Consider the following 21,312-nt stretch of genomic DNA (forward strand, 5'->3'; position numbering starts at 1 on the left):
CACCTGTACATTGGATGAGTGCCACTGGATGTTTCATTGGATAGCACACAGACCCAGTGTTATACTATAAGGCAGTACAGATCTGCAATTATTTTCTCATGCCAATCCAGCATAAGAAAACAAGAACAAACAAAACAAACAAAAAAAAAAATCGCATCATGGTGGCTACGTAATTTGGATCACGCGCACCCATACAAATCTATGGGTGCGTGAGAAACGTCGGAGTGCAGTCCGATTACCATGGACTCGGACGCTGAAGAAGAGAGAGATTAAAGGGGTTGGCCAGTCCATTCAATAAGTCTGCAGTCAATCTGTGTGACTGCAGACTTCTGAATTCCCCCAGGTAACGCACTGTGCAATGCGAGGATTGGCGGGTTTCTGAGTCGGGACCGGAGGGTATGTGTCTGTTATATATACTCCCGGACAGATCCCGATTAGTGGGTGTGGCCTTGCTCCATACACTTGTTTTGAGCGAAGACACATCCTCTAGATGGCCATGCCTACATTGCTAGTCGGGGTGTGGCCTCGCTCAATACAAGCGTATGGAGTGAGGATGCGCCCACTGGATGGGCCCAGGCCAGGAGTATGCATAACGCATACATACCTGCCGGTTTATCGATTTAGACCGGACAACCCCTTCAAGTTCTCCGTCTCCTCCACACCTGTACTGCAGTTCTCACAAGTGGGAGAATCGGATGGAGTCTGAGCCAAGTGTCATCAGCATAATTGGCCCCACTCTCGCAGGAGAGACCCCGGCCCTACTACAAGGCCTCCATGTAAAGAAGCCCATCTCATGGCAGTGCTGCACACATCAGGTCTGTTATGGAAGGTTTGTTCCTTAATGTAATAACTGAAGGTAGGGGAGCAAGTTGGTGATAGATGATCATTGACGTGCGCTGGTCAAACTTGTGAATGCAATGTTGTAAAGAAAGTTTCTTATTGGATATAGACAATGGAAATAGAATTAACCCCTTCCTGACATGGCTATAGACAGCAATAAGGTGCAACGGTCAGTAGGATTACGAAGATAAACACACAATTTTCCAATTTTTTTTCCAGTAAATTAAAAAAAAAAAATGTTTTTGACATCACTTTCCTATATCTGTAACATTTTCAATTCTTGGTTGATAGAGCTGTGTGGGGGTTAGATTTTTTTTCTCGATTACCATTCAGGTTAATAATTTTATATTGTGATTGACTGTTCCGGACATAGTGATACCATAAATGTGGATTTTATTTTTATTATTTTTAATGGGAGGAAAGGGTGAATTGAACTTTTTTTTTTTCAAATTTTTGAAAACATATTTTTCCCTTTTCATTGCATTTGTTAGTCTCCTTCAGGGACTTGAACCTGTGATCATTTGATTGCTTGCGCTATATAGAACAAAACCACAGTACTGCTGTATACAGCAAAAGTGACTGTTAAACTGTTCAGCTAAATATATCTAGATAAGGTTCAGAAGGATCCAAATCTAGAAAGAAGGTCAGTTTATGCTGCAAATTTTCTGAAAATCCATTGTGCAGCCCACAAAAACATATCTAGCAAGATACAGCCTTCTCTAGGTGGCCTCAGGTCCCAAGCACAAGGCTTCAATGTACATCCTCACACTTCTGCTTTCTGGTACACAAGAAGAGGATGCTTTGGAAGAGGCCCGGTAATGTGACGACAGGAAGACATCTCGCTGACCACAAGAGTCATGACACATATCACCATATACAGCTTTAGATGTCTCATATAGGGAACAGAGATCCAACCACTGAAGGCCAAATTGTGAGCGGTCTCTGACTTTCAAGAGGATCATGACCACAGATGACCTCTGTACAACAGACGCATGATCAATTATTAGTAGGATTGGTAGATCAATATTTATTCCACAATTTGACGGTGTTCAGCTACAGTAGTTTGAAGGATCTGTTAGGATCCACCTGGACTTTTAACAATACATTGTCCGTATGCTTACAGTAAACTCCTTGAACAGACAGTATGGTCAAGCACATGCACAGCAAGTTTTTGGCCTAAAACTTCAAGAGCTAAAATTAAGTACATAACATTTACATACAATACATTTTATTTCAACTCCTTTTATAGGAATTATTGCTTGTACTAATTTAATACTGTCAACAATGTTGTATAATAACCTAATTTTAGGTGGCCACAAAACAGAAAGTGGTCTGTGAAAAAGGCATTTAGGGAGGCATAATAAACTAGGCTGCTGCCTCTCACTGGAGACTCTCCAATACTTGGGATGTGATCTTGAAGATGTCTGTACAAGACTTCTCATCATTCCACAGGGAAGAGTAAAGGTACCGTCACACTAAACGATAACGATAGCGATCCGTGACGTTGCAGCGTCCTCGCTAGCGATATCGTTGAGTTTGACACGCAGCAGCGATCTGGATCCTGCTGTGATATCGCTGGTCGTTGCTGAAAGTTCAGAACTTTATTTGGTCGTCAGATCGGCGTGTATCGTCATGTTTGACACCAAAAGCAGCGATGCCAGCGATGTTTTACAATGGTAACCAGGGTAAATATCGGGTTACTAAGCGCAGGGCCGCGCTTAGTAACCCGATGTTTACCCTGGTTACCAGCGTAAAAGTAAAAAAAAAAAAAAAAACAGTACATACTTACCTTCCGCTGTCTGTCCCCCGGCGTTCTGCTTCTCTGCACTGTGTAAGCACAGCGGCCGGAAAGCAGAGCGGTGACGTCACCGCTGTGCCCTGCTTTCCGGCTGGCACTTACACATTGCAGTGAAGCACAGCGCCGGGGGACAGACAGCAGAATGTAAGTATGTACTGTTTGGTTTTTTTTACTTTTACGCTGGTAACCAGGGTAAACATCGGGTTACTAAGCGCGGCCCTGCGCTTAGTAACCCGATGTTTACCCTGGTTACCCGGGCACCTCGGCATTGTTGGTCGCTGGAGAGCTGACTGTGTGACAGCTCTCCAGCGACAAAACAGCGACGCTGCAGCGATCGGAATCGTTGTCTGTATCGCTGCAGCGTCGCTAAGTGTGACGGTACCTTAAGTGCTGTGGAAGAAAATGTGTGTGTAATGGCCAAGCCATATTTTTTTTTTAAGAATACATATAGCAATTGGTATGAAACCAATCGCTTCTTACATTGCTGGTCTTACCAGAACTAGAAAACATAGAAATTAGCATGTTATTACAAAAGTGCTCCTTACAAAGAGATTTCCAACTCCTAAATTTGGGCTGGAGACCATAGGAGGCTCAGTGTACACAGGCTATATATACCAGTATATGATGCCCAGAACATCATTTAGGGGTTCTGTGTGATGTGATGCTGTACAGATGGTCGCACACCGATCTGTCTGCCAAATGTATAGGCCTTAAAAGTGGCTTTGCAAGCAGATAAGCCTCTGCCAAATTATTTGTCACCAGCATACGACCCTCTCCCCACGGAGAACACATTAACCTTTGCCAAAGCCAAGGGTGTGATGGAGTCAGAAGAAAGTCATGTCAACCTCTTTAACCCCTTAAGCCCCGAGGGTGGTTTGCACGTTAATGACCAGGCCAATTTTTACAATTCTGATCACTGTCTCTTTATAAGGCTATAACTCTGGAACGCTTCAACGGATCTTGGCGATTTTGACAACGTTTTCTCATGACTTATTGTAATTCATGATCGTGGTAAAACTTATTCGATATAACTTGCGTTTATTTGTGAAAAAAATGGAAATTTGGTGAAAATTTTGAAAATTTCGCAATTTTCCAACTTTTAATTTTTATGCCCTTAAATCAGAGAGATATGTCACGCAAAATACTTAATAAGTAACATTTCCCACATGTCTACTTTACATCAGCACAATCTTGGAACCAAAATTTTTTTTTGTTAAGGAGTTATAAGGGTTAAAAGTTGACCAGCAATTTCTCATTTTTACAACACCATTTTTTTTTTAGGGACTACATCTCATTTGAAGTCATTTGAGGGGTCTATATGATAGAAAATACCCAAGTGTGACACAATTCTAAAAACTGCACCCCTCGAGGTGCTCAAAACCACATTCAAGAAGTTTAACCCTTCAGGTGTTTCACAGGAATTTTTGGAATGTTTAAATAAAAATGAACATTTAACTTTTTTTTCACACAAAATTTATTTCAGCTCCAATTTGTTTTATTTTACCAAGGGTAACAGGAGAAAATGGACCCCAAAAGGTGTTGTACAATTTGTCCTGAGTACGCTGATACCCCATATGTGGGGGTAAACCACTGTTTGGGCGCATGGCAGAGCTCGGAAGGAAAGGAGCGCCATTTTACTTTTCAGTGCAAAATTGACTGGAATTGAGATGGCACGCCATGTTGCGTTTGGAGAGCCCCTGATGTGCCTAAACATTGAAACCCCACACAAGTGACACCATTTTGGAAAGTAGACCCCTTAAGGAACTTATCTAGATGTGTGGTGAGCACTTTGACCCAACAAGTGCTTCACAGAAGTTTATAATGCAGAGCCGTAAAAATAAAAAATCATATTTTTTCACAAAAATGATTTTTCGCCCCAATTTTTTAATTTCCCAAGGGTAAGAGAAGAAATTAGATCACAAAAGTTGTTGTGCAATTTGTCCGGAGTACAACGATACCCCATATGTGGGGGTAAACCACTGTTTGGGCGTATAGCGGAGCTCGGAAGGGAAGGAGCGCCATTTTACTTTTCAATGCAAAATTGACTGGAATTAAGATGGGACGCCATGTTGCGTTTGGAGAGCCCCTGATGTGCCTAAAACATTAAAAAAAACCACACCATTTTGGAAAGTAGACCCCCTAAGGAACTTATCTAGATGTGTTTTGAGAGCTTTGAACCCCCAAGTGTTTCACTACAGTTTATAACGCAGAGCCGTGAAAATAACATTTTTTTTTTTTTTTCTCACAAAAATGATTTTTTAGCCCCCAGTTTTGTATTTTCACAAGGGTAACAGGATAAATTGGACCCCAAAAGTTGTTGTCCAATTTGTTCTGAGTATGCTGATACCCCATATGTGGGGGGGAACCACTGTTTAGGTGCATGGCAGAGCTCGGAAGGGAAGGAGCGCCATTTGGAATGCAGACTTAGATGGATTAGTCTGCAGGCGTCACGTTGCATTTGCAGAGCCCCTGATGTACCCAAATAGTACAAACCCCCCACAATTGACCCCATATTGGAAACTAGACCTCCCAAGGAACATATCTAGATGTGTTGTGAGAGCTTTGAACCCCCAAGTGTTTCACTACAGTTTACAACGCAGAGCCGTGAAAATAAAAAATCCTTTTTTTTCCCACAAAAATGATTTTTAGCCCCCCAAATTTTTATTTTCCCAAGTATAACAAGAGAACTTCGACCCCAAAAGTTGTTGTCCAATTTGTCCCGAGTACGCTGATACCCCATATGTTGGGGTAAACCCCTGTTTGGGCGCACGGGAGAGCTCGGAAGGGAAGGAGCACTGTTTTACTTTTTCAACGCAGAATTGGCTGGAATTGAGATCGGACGCCATGTCGCATTTGGAGAGCCCCTGATGTGCCTGAACAGTGGAAACTCCCCAATTCTACCTGAAACCCTAATCCAAACACACCCCTAAACCTAATCCCAACGGTAACCCTAACCACACCCCTAACCCTGACACACCCCTAACTCTAATCCCAACCGTAAATGTAATCCAAACCCTAACCCTAACTTTAGCCCCAACCCTAACCCTAACTTTAGCCCCAACCCTAACCCTAACTTTAGCCCCAACCCTAACCCTAACTTTAGCCCCAACCCTAGCCGTAACCCTAGCCCTAGACCTAACCTTAACCCTAATGGGAAAATGGAAATAAATACATTTTTTTAATTTTATTATTTTTCCCTAACTAAGGGGGTGATGAAGGGGGGTTTGATTTACTTTTATAGTGTTTTTTATATAGGATTTTTATGATTGGCAGCCGTCACACACTAAAAGACGCTTTTTATAGCAAAAAAGTTTTTGCGTCTCCACATTTTGAGACCTATAATTTTTCCATATTTTGGTCCACAGAGACATATGAGTGAGGTCTTGTTTTTTGCGGGACGAGTTGACGTTTTTATTGGTAACATTTTCAGACACGTGACAGTTTTTGATCACTTTTTATTCCGATTTTTGTGAGGCAGAATGACCAAAAACCAGCTATTCATGAATTTCTTTTGGGAGAGGCGTTTATACCGTTCCACGTTTTGTAAAATTGTTAAAGCAGTTTTATTCTTCGGGTCAGTACGATTACAGCGATATCTCATTTATATAATTTTTTTATGTTTTGGCGCTTTTATACGATAAAAGCTATTTTATAGAAAAAATAATTATTTTGGCATCGCTTTATTCTGAGGACTATAACTTTTTTATTTTTTGCTTATAATGCTGTATGGCGGCTCTTTTTTTGCGGGACAAGATGACGTTTTCAGCGGTACCATGGTTATTTATATCCGTCTTTTTGATCGCATGTTATTCCACTTTTTTTCTTACGGTGTACACTGAAGGGGTTAACTAGTAGGACAGTTTTATAGGTTGGGTCGTTACGGACGCGGCAATACTAAATATGTGTACTTTTATTGTTTTTGGGGTTTTTTTAGATAAAGAAATGCATTTATGGTAATAATATACTTTTTTTTCTTTATTTAGTATTTTTGTTGTTTTTTTTTTGTTTTTCTGTTTTTTTTACACATGTGGAAATTTTTTTTTTTACTTTTTTACTTTGTCCCGGGGGGGGGGGGGGACATCACAGATTGCTGATCTGACAGTTTGCACAGCACTCTGTCAGATCAGCGATCTGACATACAGCGCTGCAGGCTTACCAGCGCCTGCACTGGACCTGGAAGTACTCCCCGCAGGTCCCGGATGCAGCCCGCGGCCATTTTGGATCCGGGGACTGCAGGGAGGAGACGCTCGGTACAAGGTGAGTTCATCGTCTCAGGGAAGCACGCAGGGAGCCCCTCCATGTGCGATGCTTCCCCGTACCGCCGGTACACTGCGATCATGTTTGATCGCAGTGTGCCGGGGGTTAATGTGCCGGGGGCGGTCCGTGACCGCTCCTGGCACATAGTGCCGGATGTCAGCTGCGATAGTCAGCTGACACCCGGTCGCGATCGGCCGCTCTCCCCCCGTGAGTGCGGCCGATCGCATATGACATACTATCCCGTCACTGGGAATTAAGTCCCAGGTCACCTCGACGGGATAGTATGTCATATGGGATTAAGGGGTTAAAGGTTATCGATTGTCTAAAATAACAATAGATCCATTATTACCTAACAATTCTCCGGCCACAGGTTCTGTCACTTCAGGCAGTCCTAATTAAAGGGGAATAACAATAATATTGTATATTGCCGTAACTAGACCTAGCAGCCACAGTGTTATTTCAAGAAAAGAAAATGTACAAAAACCGAAGCCCTCTAGAGAAACGAGCCAGAGTGACTAACTTCATGTAGAATGAAAGGGCATAAGCTAGTAAAACGAGTTCATTTTAGTTTTTGGTTGTTTCAAGCAGAGCCAATAAAATTCTGATATCTGCGATACACTGAATCTAAATCCGTGTGCAGACTGTGCATCCATTAGACTTATTCTAAGTCCTTATAGCATAAACCCAAGAATCCTCCGCAATGATGTATAATCCATCCTCGCCATGGATATCGGCCAGTCTACTTTGCTATAAACGGCAGGGCGATCTTCTTATCTTCCCGAGAGCCAGGATTAGCTACCTATTAGTTTAATGTATGGGGAGACGTTTATAGAATTAGAAGATCACGGCAATGAAGCAGGAGGATCGCAAACACGGGAACAGCCAATTCTAAATACCGTCATCCTTCCACATCGCCTAAACTCGTGTGAAAAAATGCCCATGCGTGTTCAGTACACCCTGCAGTATGCTACCTTATATTCCACAAATGGCCAGAATATTGCCCCATCTGTATTCAATACATGCAGAACAGAGCTGATGCTAAGGGTAATTAATGGCGGTCAGTAACCTGCCCTGCAATGAGGTCAAAGGTCACCAAAGCGGAAGGACAATGCAGTCAGAACCCGACAGTTCCACGGATATAAGCGGAAAAAGCAAAAATATACTGTGCCCTGTATATTAACAGAGAGAAAGTCTTGTTGCCCATATTACTCGGAATCCACTTTAACTATTGTGGAAAAACTATCTCAAAAGCTAAAATGGGTTCACTGGGACAGCAATATAGATTAGATCAATAAGGCTGAACTCTTCTATACTGCTATTCCTATATTTTTTTTCCTATGGCATGGGTTTTTTTTCATAACTAGCTGACAAATTTTACAGTATATTATCTAATATTGTATATTTTACTTTTAATGGTTTTCAAGAAGAACATTTTGATCTTTTTGTATTTTTTCTGCCATTTGATTTGAACTTTCCCATAAAGTTTTACTGATAAAGATCTGCGATTATACAGTTAGGTCCAGAAATTTTTGGACAGAGACAAGTTTTGGCATTTTAGCAGTTTACCGAAACATATTCATGATACAGTTATATAATCAGTATGAGCCAAGGCCGGGATCACACTTGCGAGAAACTCTTAGGAGTCTCGTGTCTCAATACCCGGCACTGCCGCCGGCACTCGAGACTGGAGTGTGCGGCTGCATGTATTTTTATGCAGCTGAACGCTCCGTTCCGAGAGTCGGCAGCAGTGCCGGGTATTGAGACACGAGACTCCTAAGAGTTTCTCGCAAGTGTGATCCCGGCCTAAAGTGCAGACTGTCAGCTTTAACTTGAGGGTATTCACATCCTAATTGGAGTAAGGATTAAGAAATTACAGCTCTTTAATATGTAGGTACCGGTACTTTTTTTTTTTTTAAAGAGACCAAAAGTAATTTGATTATTATTTCAGACTAGATGGTGGCCCGATTCTTACGCATCGGGTATTCTAGAATATGTATAGTAGTATATAGCACAGCCATGTAGTATATAGCACTGCCCACGCAGTATATAACACAGGGCACATAGTATATAGCAGAGGCCACGTAGTATATAGCAGAAGCCAAGTAGTATATAGCAGAGGCCACGTAGTATATACCAGAGGCCACGTAGTATATACCAGAGCCCACGTAGTATATACCAGAGCCCACGTAGTATATACCAGAGCCCACGTAGTATATACCAGAGCCCACGTAGTATATAGCAGAGCCCACGTAGTATATAGCAGAGCCCACGTAGTATATAGCAGAGCCCACGTAGTATATAGCAGAGCCCACGTAGTATGGCAGCTTTCTGGAGACCGTCCTCGGCCCGTCCGTCCATGAGAGGAGCAGATGTACGGCCGCTGGTGAGAGCGGCGGAGGCGCCATCTCCGGCAGTGCAGGAGCAGCACACGGCCCGCGCCTAACAATAACAGGACACATGTGTAGATGATGGAGAGGCCGAGGGCCCGGCCGGGAGTGTGGCTCACACGGGGCGCCCTGCAGGACTCCACAGTGCCGGCACATGGGCTGGCTCCGAAGAGCTGTTCACGTGCGGGGTGATAGTCCGCCCTTCCTGTAGTCCGGCACAGAGGCCGTTGCTGACGAAGGACATCATGGCTGCTCCCGGGAGTGTGCGGAGCCCCGGGCACAGGTCAGATGATGGCGGCCGCTGTGATCTCCCCGTTGTATTTCCATGTCCCGCATTGTGAGCGCTCGCAGCTTCCCCCCATTATAACTTCGTGCACCATGTGCCGGTCATGTGTCAGCAGTGAAGCACGCAGGGGGCACTGACGGGCAGGGGTAGGGAGGGGCCAATTCACGCCACTTGTTAGCGGTGACTGGAGGGGAGTATGCGGGCGCCAGGCACTGACTGCAGGGGAATAGGGAGGGACTAATCGGACTGTGTCCATCGCTGATTAGTCGCGGCAGCCATGACAGGCAGCTGGCGAGACCAATCAGCAACACGGGATTTCCGTGACGGAAGTTGCCGACAGAAAGACAGACAGACGGAAGTACCCCTTAGACAATTATATAGTAGAAGCTCTTTGATAGGCTATGTAGCCTATCCCCTCATTAATCCATCATCACTTAAGGCTACTTTCACACTTCCATCTTTTTGCCTCAGTCGCAATCCGTCGTTATTGGCAAAAAAAACGGATTCTGCAAATGTGCCCGCAGGATCCATTTTTTTGCCATACACTTTAATGGACGACGGATTGCGACGGATGGCCACACGTCGCATCCGTTGTGCGACGGATGAGTCGTTTTAGCGGTCCATTGTGACAAAAAAACGTTCAATGTAACTTTTTTTGTTGGTCGGATCCGCCATTTCCGACCGCGCATGCGCCCCCCCCCCTCCCTGCTCATCACAATTGGCAGCAGATGTGTTGTAAAACTGCATCCGCTGCCCACGTTGTGCTAAATTTAGCACAACGTCCGTCGGTACGTCGGGCCGACAGTTTGCGACGGCCCCGTACCGACGGAAGTGTGAAAGTAGCCTTAGCAGGGAAAAGGTCTGGATTTCATTCCAGGTGTGGAATCTACATTTGGAAGCTGCTGCTGTTAACCCAAAACATGCAATGGAAGAAAAACAGACCATCGTCAGGTTGAAAAAAGAAGAAATCCATCAGAGAGATAGCAGAAATGTTAGGAGTGGCCAAATCAACAGTTTAGCACATTCTGCCCACCCCCACAAAAAAAACAAAAAAAAAAACAGAACTCTAGTGAAATTGGGAACTCAAAAAAGGCCTGGATGTCCACGAAAGGCAACAGTGGTGGATGATTGCAGAATCCTTTCCATGATGAAGAAAAACCTCTTTACAACATCCAACCAAGTGAAGAAAACTCCCCACGATTTAGGTGTTTCAGTATCTAAGTCTACCCAGTCAGGAAATATAAAGGCTAAATTAGACTTTGCCAAAAAAAATCTAAAGAAGCCAGCCAATTCTGGAAAAGCATCATTTGGGAAGATGAAACTAAAATCAACCTGTACCAGAATGATGGGAAGTATGGAGAAGGCTTGGAACGGCTCATGATCCAAACCACACCACATCCTCTGTAAAACATGGTGGAGGCAATGTGATGGCATGGGCATAAATGATTTCCAATGGCACGAATGTACTAGTGTTTAATGATGATGTTTCTGAAAACAGAAGCAGATGGATGAATTCTGATGTGTACAGGGCGATACTTTCTGCTCAGATTCAACCAAATGCAGCAAGGTTGATTGGACGGCGCTTCACAGGACGGATAAACAAAGACCCAGAACATACTGAGAAAGGAACCTAGGAGTTTTCAAGGCAAAGAAGTGGAATATTCGGTAATGATCGAGTCAATCACCAGATCTCAACCCCATCGAGCATGCATTTCACATGATTAAAGAGGTTGTCCACTACTTTGTCATTGATGACCTAGCCTTAGGATAGGTCATCAATGTCCGATCGGTCAGAGTCCAACACCCCCTCCAATAAGCTGTTCTCGGTGTCCGCAACTGCTCGATTGCGGAGCTGCTTTGTATTCTGGTAGTGGCTGCAGCAGGGTACTGCACATCCGCCTCCTCTTCAAATCAATAGGAGGTGGATGTGCAGAATTACGTTTTCTTGGGCCCTGCAACATTGCAATAAAATGCAATAACAGGTGATGAAAATATCGTATAAAAACATCAGCTCGGCGCACAAAAAAAAAAAAAATCAGCCCTCACCCAGCTCCAGTTACTGAAATCTGGAGACACTACACGTCTCAGAAAATGTTTTTTGTTTTTACAAACTTTGGATTTTTTTTTTCACCACTTAAATAAAAAATAACCTACACATGTTTGGTATCTGTGAACTTGTAATGACCTGGAGAATTATAATAGCGGCTCAGTTTTAGCATTTAGTGAACATGGTAAAAAAAATATATAAAATTGTGGAATTATTCTTTTTTTGGGGGAATTTCACCGCACTTGATTTTTTTTCCCTGTTTTCCAGTATTATATACACTCACCGGCCACTTTATTAGGTACACCTGTCCAACTTCTTGTTAACACTTAATTTCTAATCAGCCAATCACATGGCGGCAACTCAGTGCATTTAGGCATGTAGACATGGTCAAGACAATCTCCTGCAGTTCAAACCGAGCATCAGTATGGGGAAGAAAGGTGATTTGAGTGCCTTTGAACGTGGCATGGTTGTTGGTGCCAGAAGGGCTGGTCTGAGTATTTCAGAAACTGCTGATCTACTGGGATTTTCACGCACAACCATCTCTAGGGTTTACAGAGAATGGTCCGAAAAAGAAAAAAAATCCAGTGAGCGGCAGTTCTGTGGGCGGAAATGCCTTGTTGATGCCAGAGGTCAGAGGAGAATGGGCAGACTGGTTCGAGCTGATAGAAAGGCAACAGTGACTCAAATCGCCACCCGTTACAACCAAGGTAGGCCTAAGAGCATCTCTGAACGCACAGTGCGTCGAACTTTGAGGCAGATGGGCTACAGCAGCAGAAGACCACACCGGGTACCACTCCTTTCAGCTAAGAACAGGAAACTGAGGCTACAATTTGTACAAGCTCATCGAAATTGAACAGTAGAAGATTGGAAAAACGTTGCTTGGTCTGATGAGTCTCGATTTCTGCTGCGACATTCGGATGGTAGGGTCAGAATTTGGCGTAAACAACATGAAAGCATGGATCCATCCTGCCTTGTATGGAGCATCTTTGGGATGTGCAGCCGACAAATCTGCGGCAACTGTGTGATGCCATCATGTCAATATGGACCAAAATCTCTGAGGAATGCTTCCAGCACCTTGTTGAATCTATGCCACGAAGAATTGAGGCGGTTCTGAAGGCAAAAGGGGGTCCAACCCATTACTAGCATGGTGTACCTAATAAAGTGGCCGGTGAGTGTATATATTTAGGAGTTGAAGTCGGTCCATTTTATACTGACTCCGACTCCACCACCCTGATTGTTATCACACACAAGTCGCATTGGGGAATGCATCATTTTCATGGATGAGTTATCTCAAAAACTAGAACCAATTCAGCAAAAGTAATGGGCTTTTTTAATTCAGCACCCTCAAAATAACCATTAATAAAAAAAAAAAAAAACTTTGGCACCTGAAAAGGAATGTTTTATTTGTAGGCTTATGTTATTATTGCAGTATCTTATTTCCTTCTTCTGGTAAAGGACTTTTGCAATGATTATCTGCTATACCATTTAACTTCCTTTCAGGTACACTTTACACTTAATATGTGAAACACTGTACTTATTGTGATTATATATGGAAGAAAATTAAAATAAAGAAGAAAGCAATATATACGGTATACAAATTGACAAAATCCCCTTTAACACATGTCAAGACCCCCTTTGAAAGCTAGTCCAAACTCCATATATTCCTCACTGACTAGGCATGACAGACTTAAATACCATACATAGATTCAAGATTAAAGTTTTGACAATCATAATTACTGAACTACACCCGAGACTTAACATCAGAAACATTCTGATCAATGGATTCCGAGACGATTCATAATGAAGGCATCTAAATTATAGTATGTGCTGGTCCTGTCTGGACATATGAAGTAACTTTCAAGATACACTTGGTTAACTTCCTTGTCAAAAGTAGGATTACAGCGCTAAGTGACCAAACTACCAAGGAATTTCACTTTAATTCAGTTATCCGTGTGCTGGAGCCGGCGCAGTGCCACACCGAGTCCCTGCAGCAATGTCCTATGGAGCCTTCTGGGGAGAACAGTATTCAACAATGTTTATTTTCTGTCTAAATTATGTCCCAATTTTCTAAATCGAGCCCCCCTCTAAGTTCTTGAACAGGGACCCCAATATAGCATAATAAAACTGAGCTACGGCTGTGAGGTCCAACACTTTACTTTCTATACTAAAACTTTGTTTCATGGTGTATTCTACTCTTGCCAAAATAAAATTAGCGGTTGTACAGTGCAGAATTATGAAAATGGAATCAATTCTTCCATAAAGGCCAAGAATCAAACCTTGTAAAAAACTATTTGATGTAATCATCCAGAAATGTTCCAGAGTCAAACACAAAAGTAGCAATGACTTAAAAATAATTAATGTTGGCTGGTACAAAAAGCCAAGACAAAAAAAAAAAAAGAAAGAGTACTAACTTGTAAAAAATGGATATAATCAAACTTATCGGTAAAAAAACAAGTTTCGCTAATGTATAATTATTGAGTGCCCACTGAACTGCCCCCCATACCTTCATTGGGGACCACAACTCAACAGCGAATACCTTACATTGTCCATAGTAGGCGACACTCAAGCATCATATAGATGTCTTATAGACACCTCTCCATTACTAAGCTGTGGGCTTGATGTCACCTGACATTACAGGGGTGACATCAACCCCACAAATATTACCTCACTTGCCACCGCTACAGGGCAAGTGGGAAGAGCCGGGCAAAGCACCAGAATTGTTAATAAGTTAATAGTTGTGCCTTTTCTGGGACGATTGTGGGCTGCTATTTTTTAGGCTGGGGGGGGGGGCAAAATCTATGGCTCCATACCAGCTTGAGAATATCAACCCCCCAGCTGCCTGCATTAGCTTGGTTGTCAAAAATGGAGGCAATGCCACGCTTTTTTTTTTTTTTTTTTTTTTTTTAATAATTAAAAAAAAAACGGAGAAGGAAGATCTTTATTCTTGATAACCAGGCAACAGTAAACTTTTTACCTCCGGTCACAGCTGATGACAGTGAGGCAAACAATAGATTTTTGGGTCCCCCATGGGGTCCGGTACTGTTCTGGTACCTGAACCAAACGTTTTTGTTTTTTTAACCGTTGTTCACCCATATCTAGTAGTCTGTGTTACACAGCCGTCTTACTACGCCCTAAGGGCTCATTTCCACTTGCGAGAAACACGTCTGTGTCTCGCATGTGGAAACCAAGCTCTGGCACCGGCACTCCAGAGCGGAGCGTGTGGCTCCATGTGTTGCTATGCGGCCGCACGCTCCGCTCCCAAGTGCCGGCACCAGAGCTTGGTTTTCACATGCGAGACACGGACGTGTTTCTCGCAAATGGAAACAAGCCCTTAGGAATACATCAGGATTACCAGAATCTATTAAAGGGGTTGTTCACTACTCAAACGTCACAGTTTTTGCTAAAGTTTCCCAAACTGAAAAATCTGGAAAAGCTACAATATGAATACACCAATAATGTCTTGTAGGTAATGACACGCATAACAGCCAACATGCAAAGAGCTTTAAACCGTGTCCACATACGGTTTTACTTATATTGTAAAGTACAGAGTGCGAATAACGCCAGAAGAATTGACAAGTAACGTATTTTAACCGCTTAGTGTTTTAGAAATTTTAAGGTTAAAAGACATTAAAAAAAATCCTGAACAAATGCACAGCAAATTGTTTTTACATGGAATTGCTTATGTTTATTCATTTGAACGCTTTTTGATAAGTTTTTCAGCCATTTTACGCCTGAAAAAGACGTTGTGCGAATATACACATAATATCAGTGTCCATGTGCTTACTGCTGGCAAACAGTTTTAGCTGCAAAAAAGATGCGGACATAGACAATCAATTAGAAACTGCGCCGCTTTGGCAAAGTCACATGCCGGCACAGCGTGGTTTGCCGGCACGAGGCCAAGTTCCCACAAACGTATAAAAAAAAAAAAAATGGTAGAATTTCCAGAAAAATGTTCATCTGAATTGTGTGTGGGATACAAGTTTTTTCCCTGCGCACCCACAGGCTGTAATGGACAGGCCTCATCCAAAACACAGAGGAGACTTGGGCATTCTGTGATTTTTTTTCGTGCTACCATTCGGACTGTGGAAAACCGGCCTATTGAATAGCATTGTTACTAGCGCTATCAGATTTTTGTTTCCAAGAACAGCGGTTATATAAACGTAGCCCAATAGTCCCTACAGAAAGGCCATGCTCACACAATGGAATTCGGAAAAGTGTCCCGGTTTTCCAAAATCAATGTCCTTACTGCATTTTCACCATGTGAACACGGTCTAAGAGTGCTTGGTTAGGCGAGGCTTGGATGCACATTTTAAAGCAAATGCCAGGAGCAGATTGCCAAGGAAGAACATCATACGGTAATAAAGATCATTTTTTCTTTTAAATCCAATACTAGTACACACTTCAAAAAATGCATCAGAATAGCACATTAGAAAGCAACCCAACTATTTTTTAGCATCTATAAATGATTTATTTTCTATGAACAAACTATATATTTTTTTTTTACATTTTATAAATTTCTACAGGGAAGCTTTTGGAAAAAGAGCACTACCCATAAGAATGCCGCATAACCCCCCCCCCCCAAAAAAAAAATGATTTGCATGTCAATAACTTTCTTTATACCCTAAAAGGGAATCACCGTGCGCCCCCTTCCCCGCCACCCCTAAAAAAACAAAAATAAATCTTTTCATTTGAGCATGTAGCTCTTTCAAAGACAAGGTCAGCAATACAGTTACATTGCCGGTACGTTCTTCCATTACTAAGAAATCAGAGTTTGAATTGATAAATAGATATGACAGATCTTAAGCCTCCGTCACTCCGGCTCTATTCCCCGCTCAGCGCTGCTTCCTCTTTCTTCACTGATGGCTCTTTTTCTTAAAGTCGCATAGAATAGGGCTTGTCAGTCAAGCAGATAGGGAATAGAGCTGGAGTGACAGAGGAGCCCGACCTGTAGTAGCTCTTCAGCCTCATTTGCATATCAATTCAAAAGCAGAATTCTCAGAAAGGCTACGTTCACATGATGAGTATTTTACATCAGTATTTATAAGCCAAAATCAGGAGTGGAACAATCAGAGGGAAAAGTATAAGGCCGGGGTCACACTACAGCCTAATACGGACGAGTGCTATGCGATAAAAAAAAAAAAATCACATAGTACTCGGACCAATGTTAATCTATGGGGCAGCTCCCATTATCCGTTTTTTTCTTGTCCGTATTACACTTGTGAGTGAAATCGCAGAATTCTGCGATTGTCCGCGTATCTCAGCCGAGAAACGCCAATGCAAGTCTATGGATGCGAGAAAAAATAAATAAATTAAAAAAAAATTTAAAAAAAATCGCACAGCACACGGACCATGCGTGTGACTTCCGAGAAATTCTCAAGCATTGGCAGGTGACAGGAAAGGCTCAGCCATTATTTGCTCATTTTGCAAGTGTGTGAGAAAATCTCACCATACGGATGAGATACTGATGACACACAGATACTTTTTTGAGAAAAAACGCACCCTGGCATTGCACACGGGTGACATATGGATCACCATACGGAGAGCATTTGTGCGATTCTCGGCAGACAAAATCGGACAGATTTTTTATACATTATGTGTGACTCCAGCCTAATAGAAACACGTCACCACTTCTGCATTTATCACCCACTCCTGGTTTTGGCTTACAGATACTGATGTGAACATGGCCTAACGAAGAGGTGCAGAATCGGCCTGCATTTCACAAGCACTCTAACCTCCTCTGTATGATGGACCAAACCAGTGCGTTTTCTTTTCACAGACCATGGTCCCACGTGCAGGTAGAAATCACTGATGTCCTCGGTCACACAGGTTATTATGGAGTCAGTGTGCGCTTGTGTGAACTGGCACATAAGCCTTAACCAGACATCCAGGTTTCCTGTTTTGTCAATGATAGCACACACTAGAGTCCACAGCCAGGGACATTTTTTATTGGGAATACAAAGTGTCCGTAAAAAAAAAAAGTTTGTGAAGTTTAATTTTTTTAGCCAATTTGTGGCTCACAGTTGCCCATGAAGTGCACAGGTCCGAGTGCTGTCTGGTTTTTACTGTTTCATTGGCAGAAGATTGGGAAACGTTGTTGTTTACATACGAGAAGAAGAAAATACAAAGAAAACTAATGGTAAAAAACAAAACTAATCAAAAACTGAATCCAGCAAAGTGATGAAAACCGGCCTTTTATGTGCAAAACAGTCAACATCCCAAGGCCTCATTCAGATGTTTAACTATCAACTAACAAAACACCCATTATATGGAGCTTAGGTAGCGCAGGTCAGAAAATAAACCTCATTACACTTTATTATATACATGCACTAATGCCGCAGCCCTGGGAAAACAAATGGCGCCTGCAAGGAATGAATGACCGGGCAGCCAGTATATGACCCTGGTGGGGTATGGCAAATTACAGAAGATATCAGTCCCATGTGATAAGATGTAAGTGGCGTCACCATGGAAGAAGGACAGACACATATGTATCATACAGACAGACAGACACACAGACACATATGTATCATACAGACACGTATACATCATACAGACACATATGTATCATACAGACAGACAGCCATACACACATACATAGACAGACATGCGGATCAGATAGATACATAGACAGACACACACATACATACATATACAGACAGGCAGACACACAGACAGACGTGAGGATCAGATACATAGACACACACACACACACACAGACATACATGTGAATCATATAGATACATAGACAGACAGGCAGATAGACACACACATATACAGACAGACGTGCGGATCAGATACATAGACAGACACACACATACAGACCTGTGCATCAGATAGATACATAGACAGATATACATATACAGACAGACGTGCGGATCCCACAGATATTCCCGGCGGTGCAGGACTACAGTAATGGGCAGCCGGTTACATCAGTGCAGAATAAACAATCATCTATAAAGACAATAAAGCCAGAGGCCACATCTGGCAGCGGTGGCAGCCAATCACTGCATGCAGCACGGTGCCAGGTCAGATGATGGCACCTGAATCTGGAGAATAGCACAGACATCTTACCCAAAGTTCCTGCCGGCCTGGGCGCCCCTGCCCTGCAGTAAGGGGTCGTGTCTGTGCCCAGCAGAGGCTGTGGGCAGAACTAGTGCCGCCGCCCTGGCTGAGCCTGGCTCCTCACCCCCGGGCCCCCACACCTCCCCCACACGGGCCCGGCCATACAGGAACAATAGGCCGTATACATCCATACACGGACACGGTGCCCGGTCTCCGGGCCTAGCGCAGCACTGGCAGCCACAATGCCCACCGAGGCCTGGAGGGCTCCATTCTCTGCAGTCACCAGCCTCATGCCAGCCCCGGCCACATCCAGCCTGTACTTACGTGAAAACAAAAAACAAAGTGGTGGACCCCACTAGTAAGGCAGCGGCAGTGGACACGGGGATGTATTTAGTCGGTTTAAACCTTTTTCCGGTGCTGCTGGGCATTCTGTAGGTCACACATCACTAGTCAGATCCCAAGAGAGAGGCACCAGGGGGAGAGAGGGCACCGACCGCACGATCCACGGAGGAGGGAGCGCGAGTGAGCGGGGAGGGGAGACACAGGGAGAACAGCTGACCTGCCCGCACAGGAAATCCCACCCCGCCGGCCCGGCCCTCTGCGAGCGGGAGCGGCGCCTTAAGGTGGATCCGCCGAGATCCTCACCGAGTGCTGCTGGGGACTGCGGCCGGGGATGGGAGGCAGCGGTACCGGGCACTGCTGCCGGGGATGGGAGGCAGCGGTACTGGCACTGGGGATGGGAGGCAGTGGTACCGAGCCCTGCGGCCGGGGATGGGAGGCAGCGGTACCGGGCACTGCGGCCGGGGATGGGAAGCAGCGGTACCGGGCACTGCGGCCAGGGATGGGAGGCAGCGGTACCGGGCACTGCTGTCGGGGATGGGAGGCAGCGGCACTGGGGATGGGAGGCAGCGGTACCGGGCACTGCGGCTGGGGATGGGAGACAGCGGTACTGGCACTGCTGCCGGGGATGGGAGACAGCGGTACTGGCACTGCTGCCGGGGATGGGAGGCAGCGGTACCGGGCACTGCGGCTGGGGATGGGAGGCAGCGGTACCGGGCACTGGGGATGGGAGGCAGCGGTACCGGGCACTGCTGTCGGGGATGGGAGGCAGCGGCACTGGGGATGGGAGGCAGCGGTACCGGGCACTGCGGCTGGGGATGGGAGACAGCGGTACTGGCACTGCTGCCGGGGATGGGAGACAGCGGTACTGGCACTGCTGCCGGGGATGGGAGGCAGCGGTACCGGGCACTGGGGATGGGAGACAGCGGTACTGGCACTGCTGCCGGGGATGGGAGGCAGCGGTACCGGGCACTGCGGCCGGGGATGGGAGGCAGCGGTACCGGGCACTGCGGCTGGGGATGGGAGGCAGCGGTACCGGGCACTGCTGCCGGGGATGGGAGGCAGCGATACCGGGCGTTGGGGATGGGAGACAGCGGTACTGGCACTGCGGCTGGGAGGCAGCGGTACCGGGCCCTGCTGCTGGGGATGGGAGGCAGCGGTGCCGGGCACTGTGGCTGGGGATGGGAGGCAGCGGTACCAGGCACTGCTGCCGGGGATGGGAGGCAGCGGTACCGGGCACTGCGGCTGGGGATGGGAGACAGCGGTACTGGCACTGCTGCCGGGGATGGGAGACAGCGGTACCAGGCACTGCGTGCAGCGGTGGTGGCAGCGGTACCGGGCACTGCTAGCAGTGGTGGGGATGGGAGACAGCGGTACTGGGCACTGCTAGCAGCGGTGGGGATGGGAGGCAGCGGTACTGGGCACTGCTAGCAGCGGTGGGGATGGAAGGCAGCGGTACCGGGCACTGCTAGCAGCGGTGGGGATGGGAGGCAGCGGTATCGGGCACTACTAGCAGCGGTGGGGATGGGAGGCAGTGGGGAGTGTGTACACTGGGGGTATTCTGTCGTTTTGGATTGCAGCCTCCTAAGTGTTTGAGGATTTGGAGTTTGTGGTCCGTTTTTGCTCCAGAACCTCCTTCCCCGGCTGTCACCTCTCACATAACAAAAATATTCAACCTTTCTCTCTCTTCCGGTATTTTTCCCTCCTCATTTAAGCATGCCATCATACATCCATTACTTAAAAAACCCTCCCTCGACCAAAACTGTGCCGCTAATTATAGACCTGTCTCTAATCTTCCCTTCATCTCTAAACTCCTGGAACGCCTGGTCCACTCCAGTCTTACCCGCTATCTCTCAGATAACTCTCTTCTCGACCCTCTTCAATCTGGCTTCCGCTCTTTACACTCTACTGAAACTGCCCTCACTAAAGTCTCTAATGACTTACTAACAGCTAAATCTAATGGTCACTACTCCATGCTAATTCTATTGGATCTTTCCGCAGCATTCGACACTGTGGATCATCAGCTCCTCCTCACTATGCTCCGCTCCATCGGCATCAAGGACATCGTTCTCTCCTCGTTCTCCTCCTATCTCTCTGACCGATCCTTCACTGTATCTTTTGCTGGTTCCTCCTCTCACCTTCCCCTTACTGTTGGGGTTCCTCAAGGATCAGTCCTAGGCCCCCTTCTCTTCTCTTTGTATACTGCCCCTATTGGACAAACAATCAGTAGATTTGGGTTCCAGTACCATCTCTATGCTGGCAACACCCAATTATACACTTCTTCTCCTGATATCACGCC

The 21,312-nt window shown here is 45.1% G+C and overlaps 1 protein-coding gene across 1 annotated transcript in view; it reads right to left on the reverse strand.

Moving 5' to 3' along the window:
* Window positions 1–19,269, reverse strand: part of ZDHHC8 (zDHHC palmitoyltransferase 8) — an 87,945-nt gene extending 68,676 nt beyond the window's left edge. Inside the window, exon 1 of the mRNA XM_077293377.1 lies at window positions 18,999–19,269. Within this exon, the coding sequence (XP_077149492.1) occupies window positions 18,999–19,102 (104 nt within the window). The 5' untranslated portion in view covers window positions 19,103–19,269. The remainder of the gene's footprint in view (window positions 1–18,998) is intronic.
* Between the last annotated feature and the right edge of the window lie 2,043 nt (window positions 19,270–21,312).

This window comes from Ranitomeya variabilis, chromosome 1 (assembly GCF_051348905.1).
Source record: "Ranitomeya variabilis isolate aRanVar5 chromosome 1, aRanVar5.hap1, whole genome shotgun sequence".
NCBI classification, from domain to species: Eukaryota; Metazoa; Chordata; class Amphibia; order Anura; family Dendrobatidae; genus Ranitomeya; species Ranitomeya variabilis.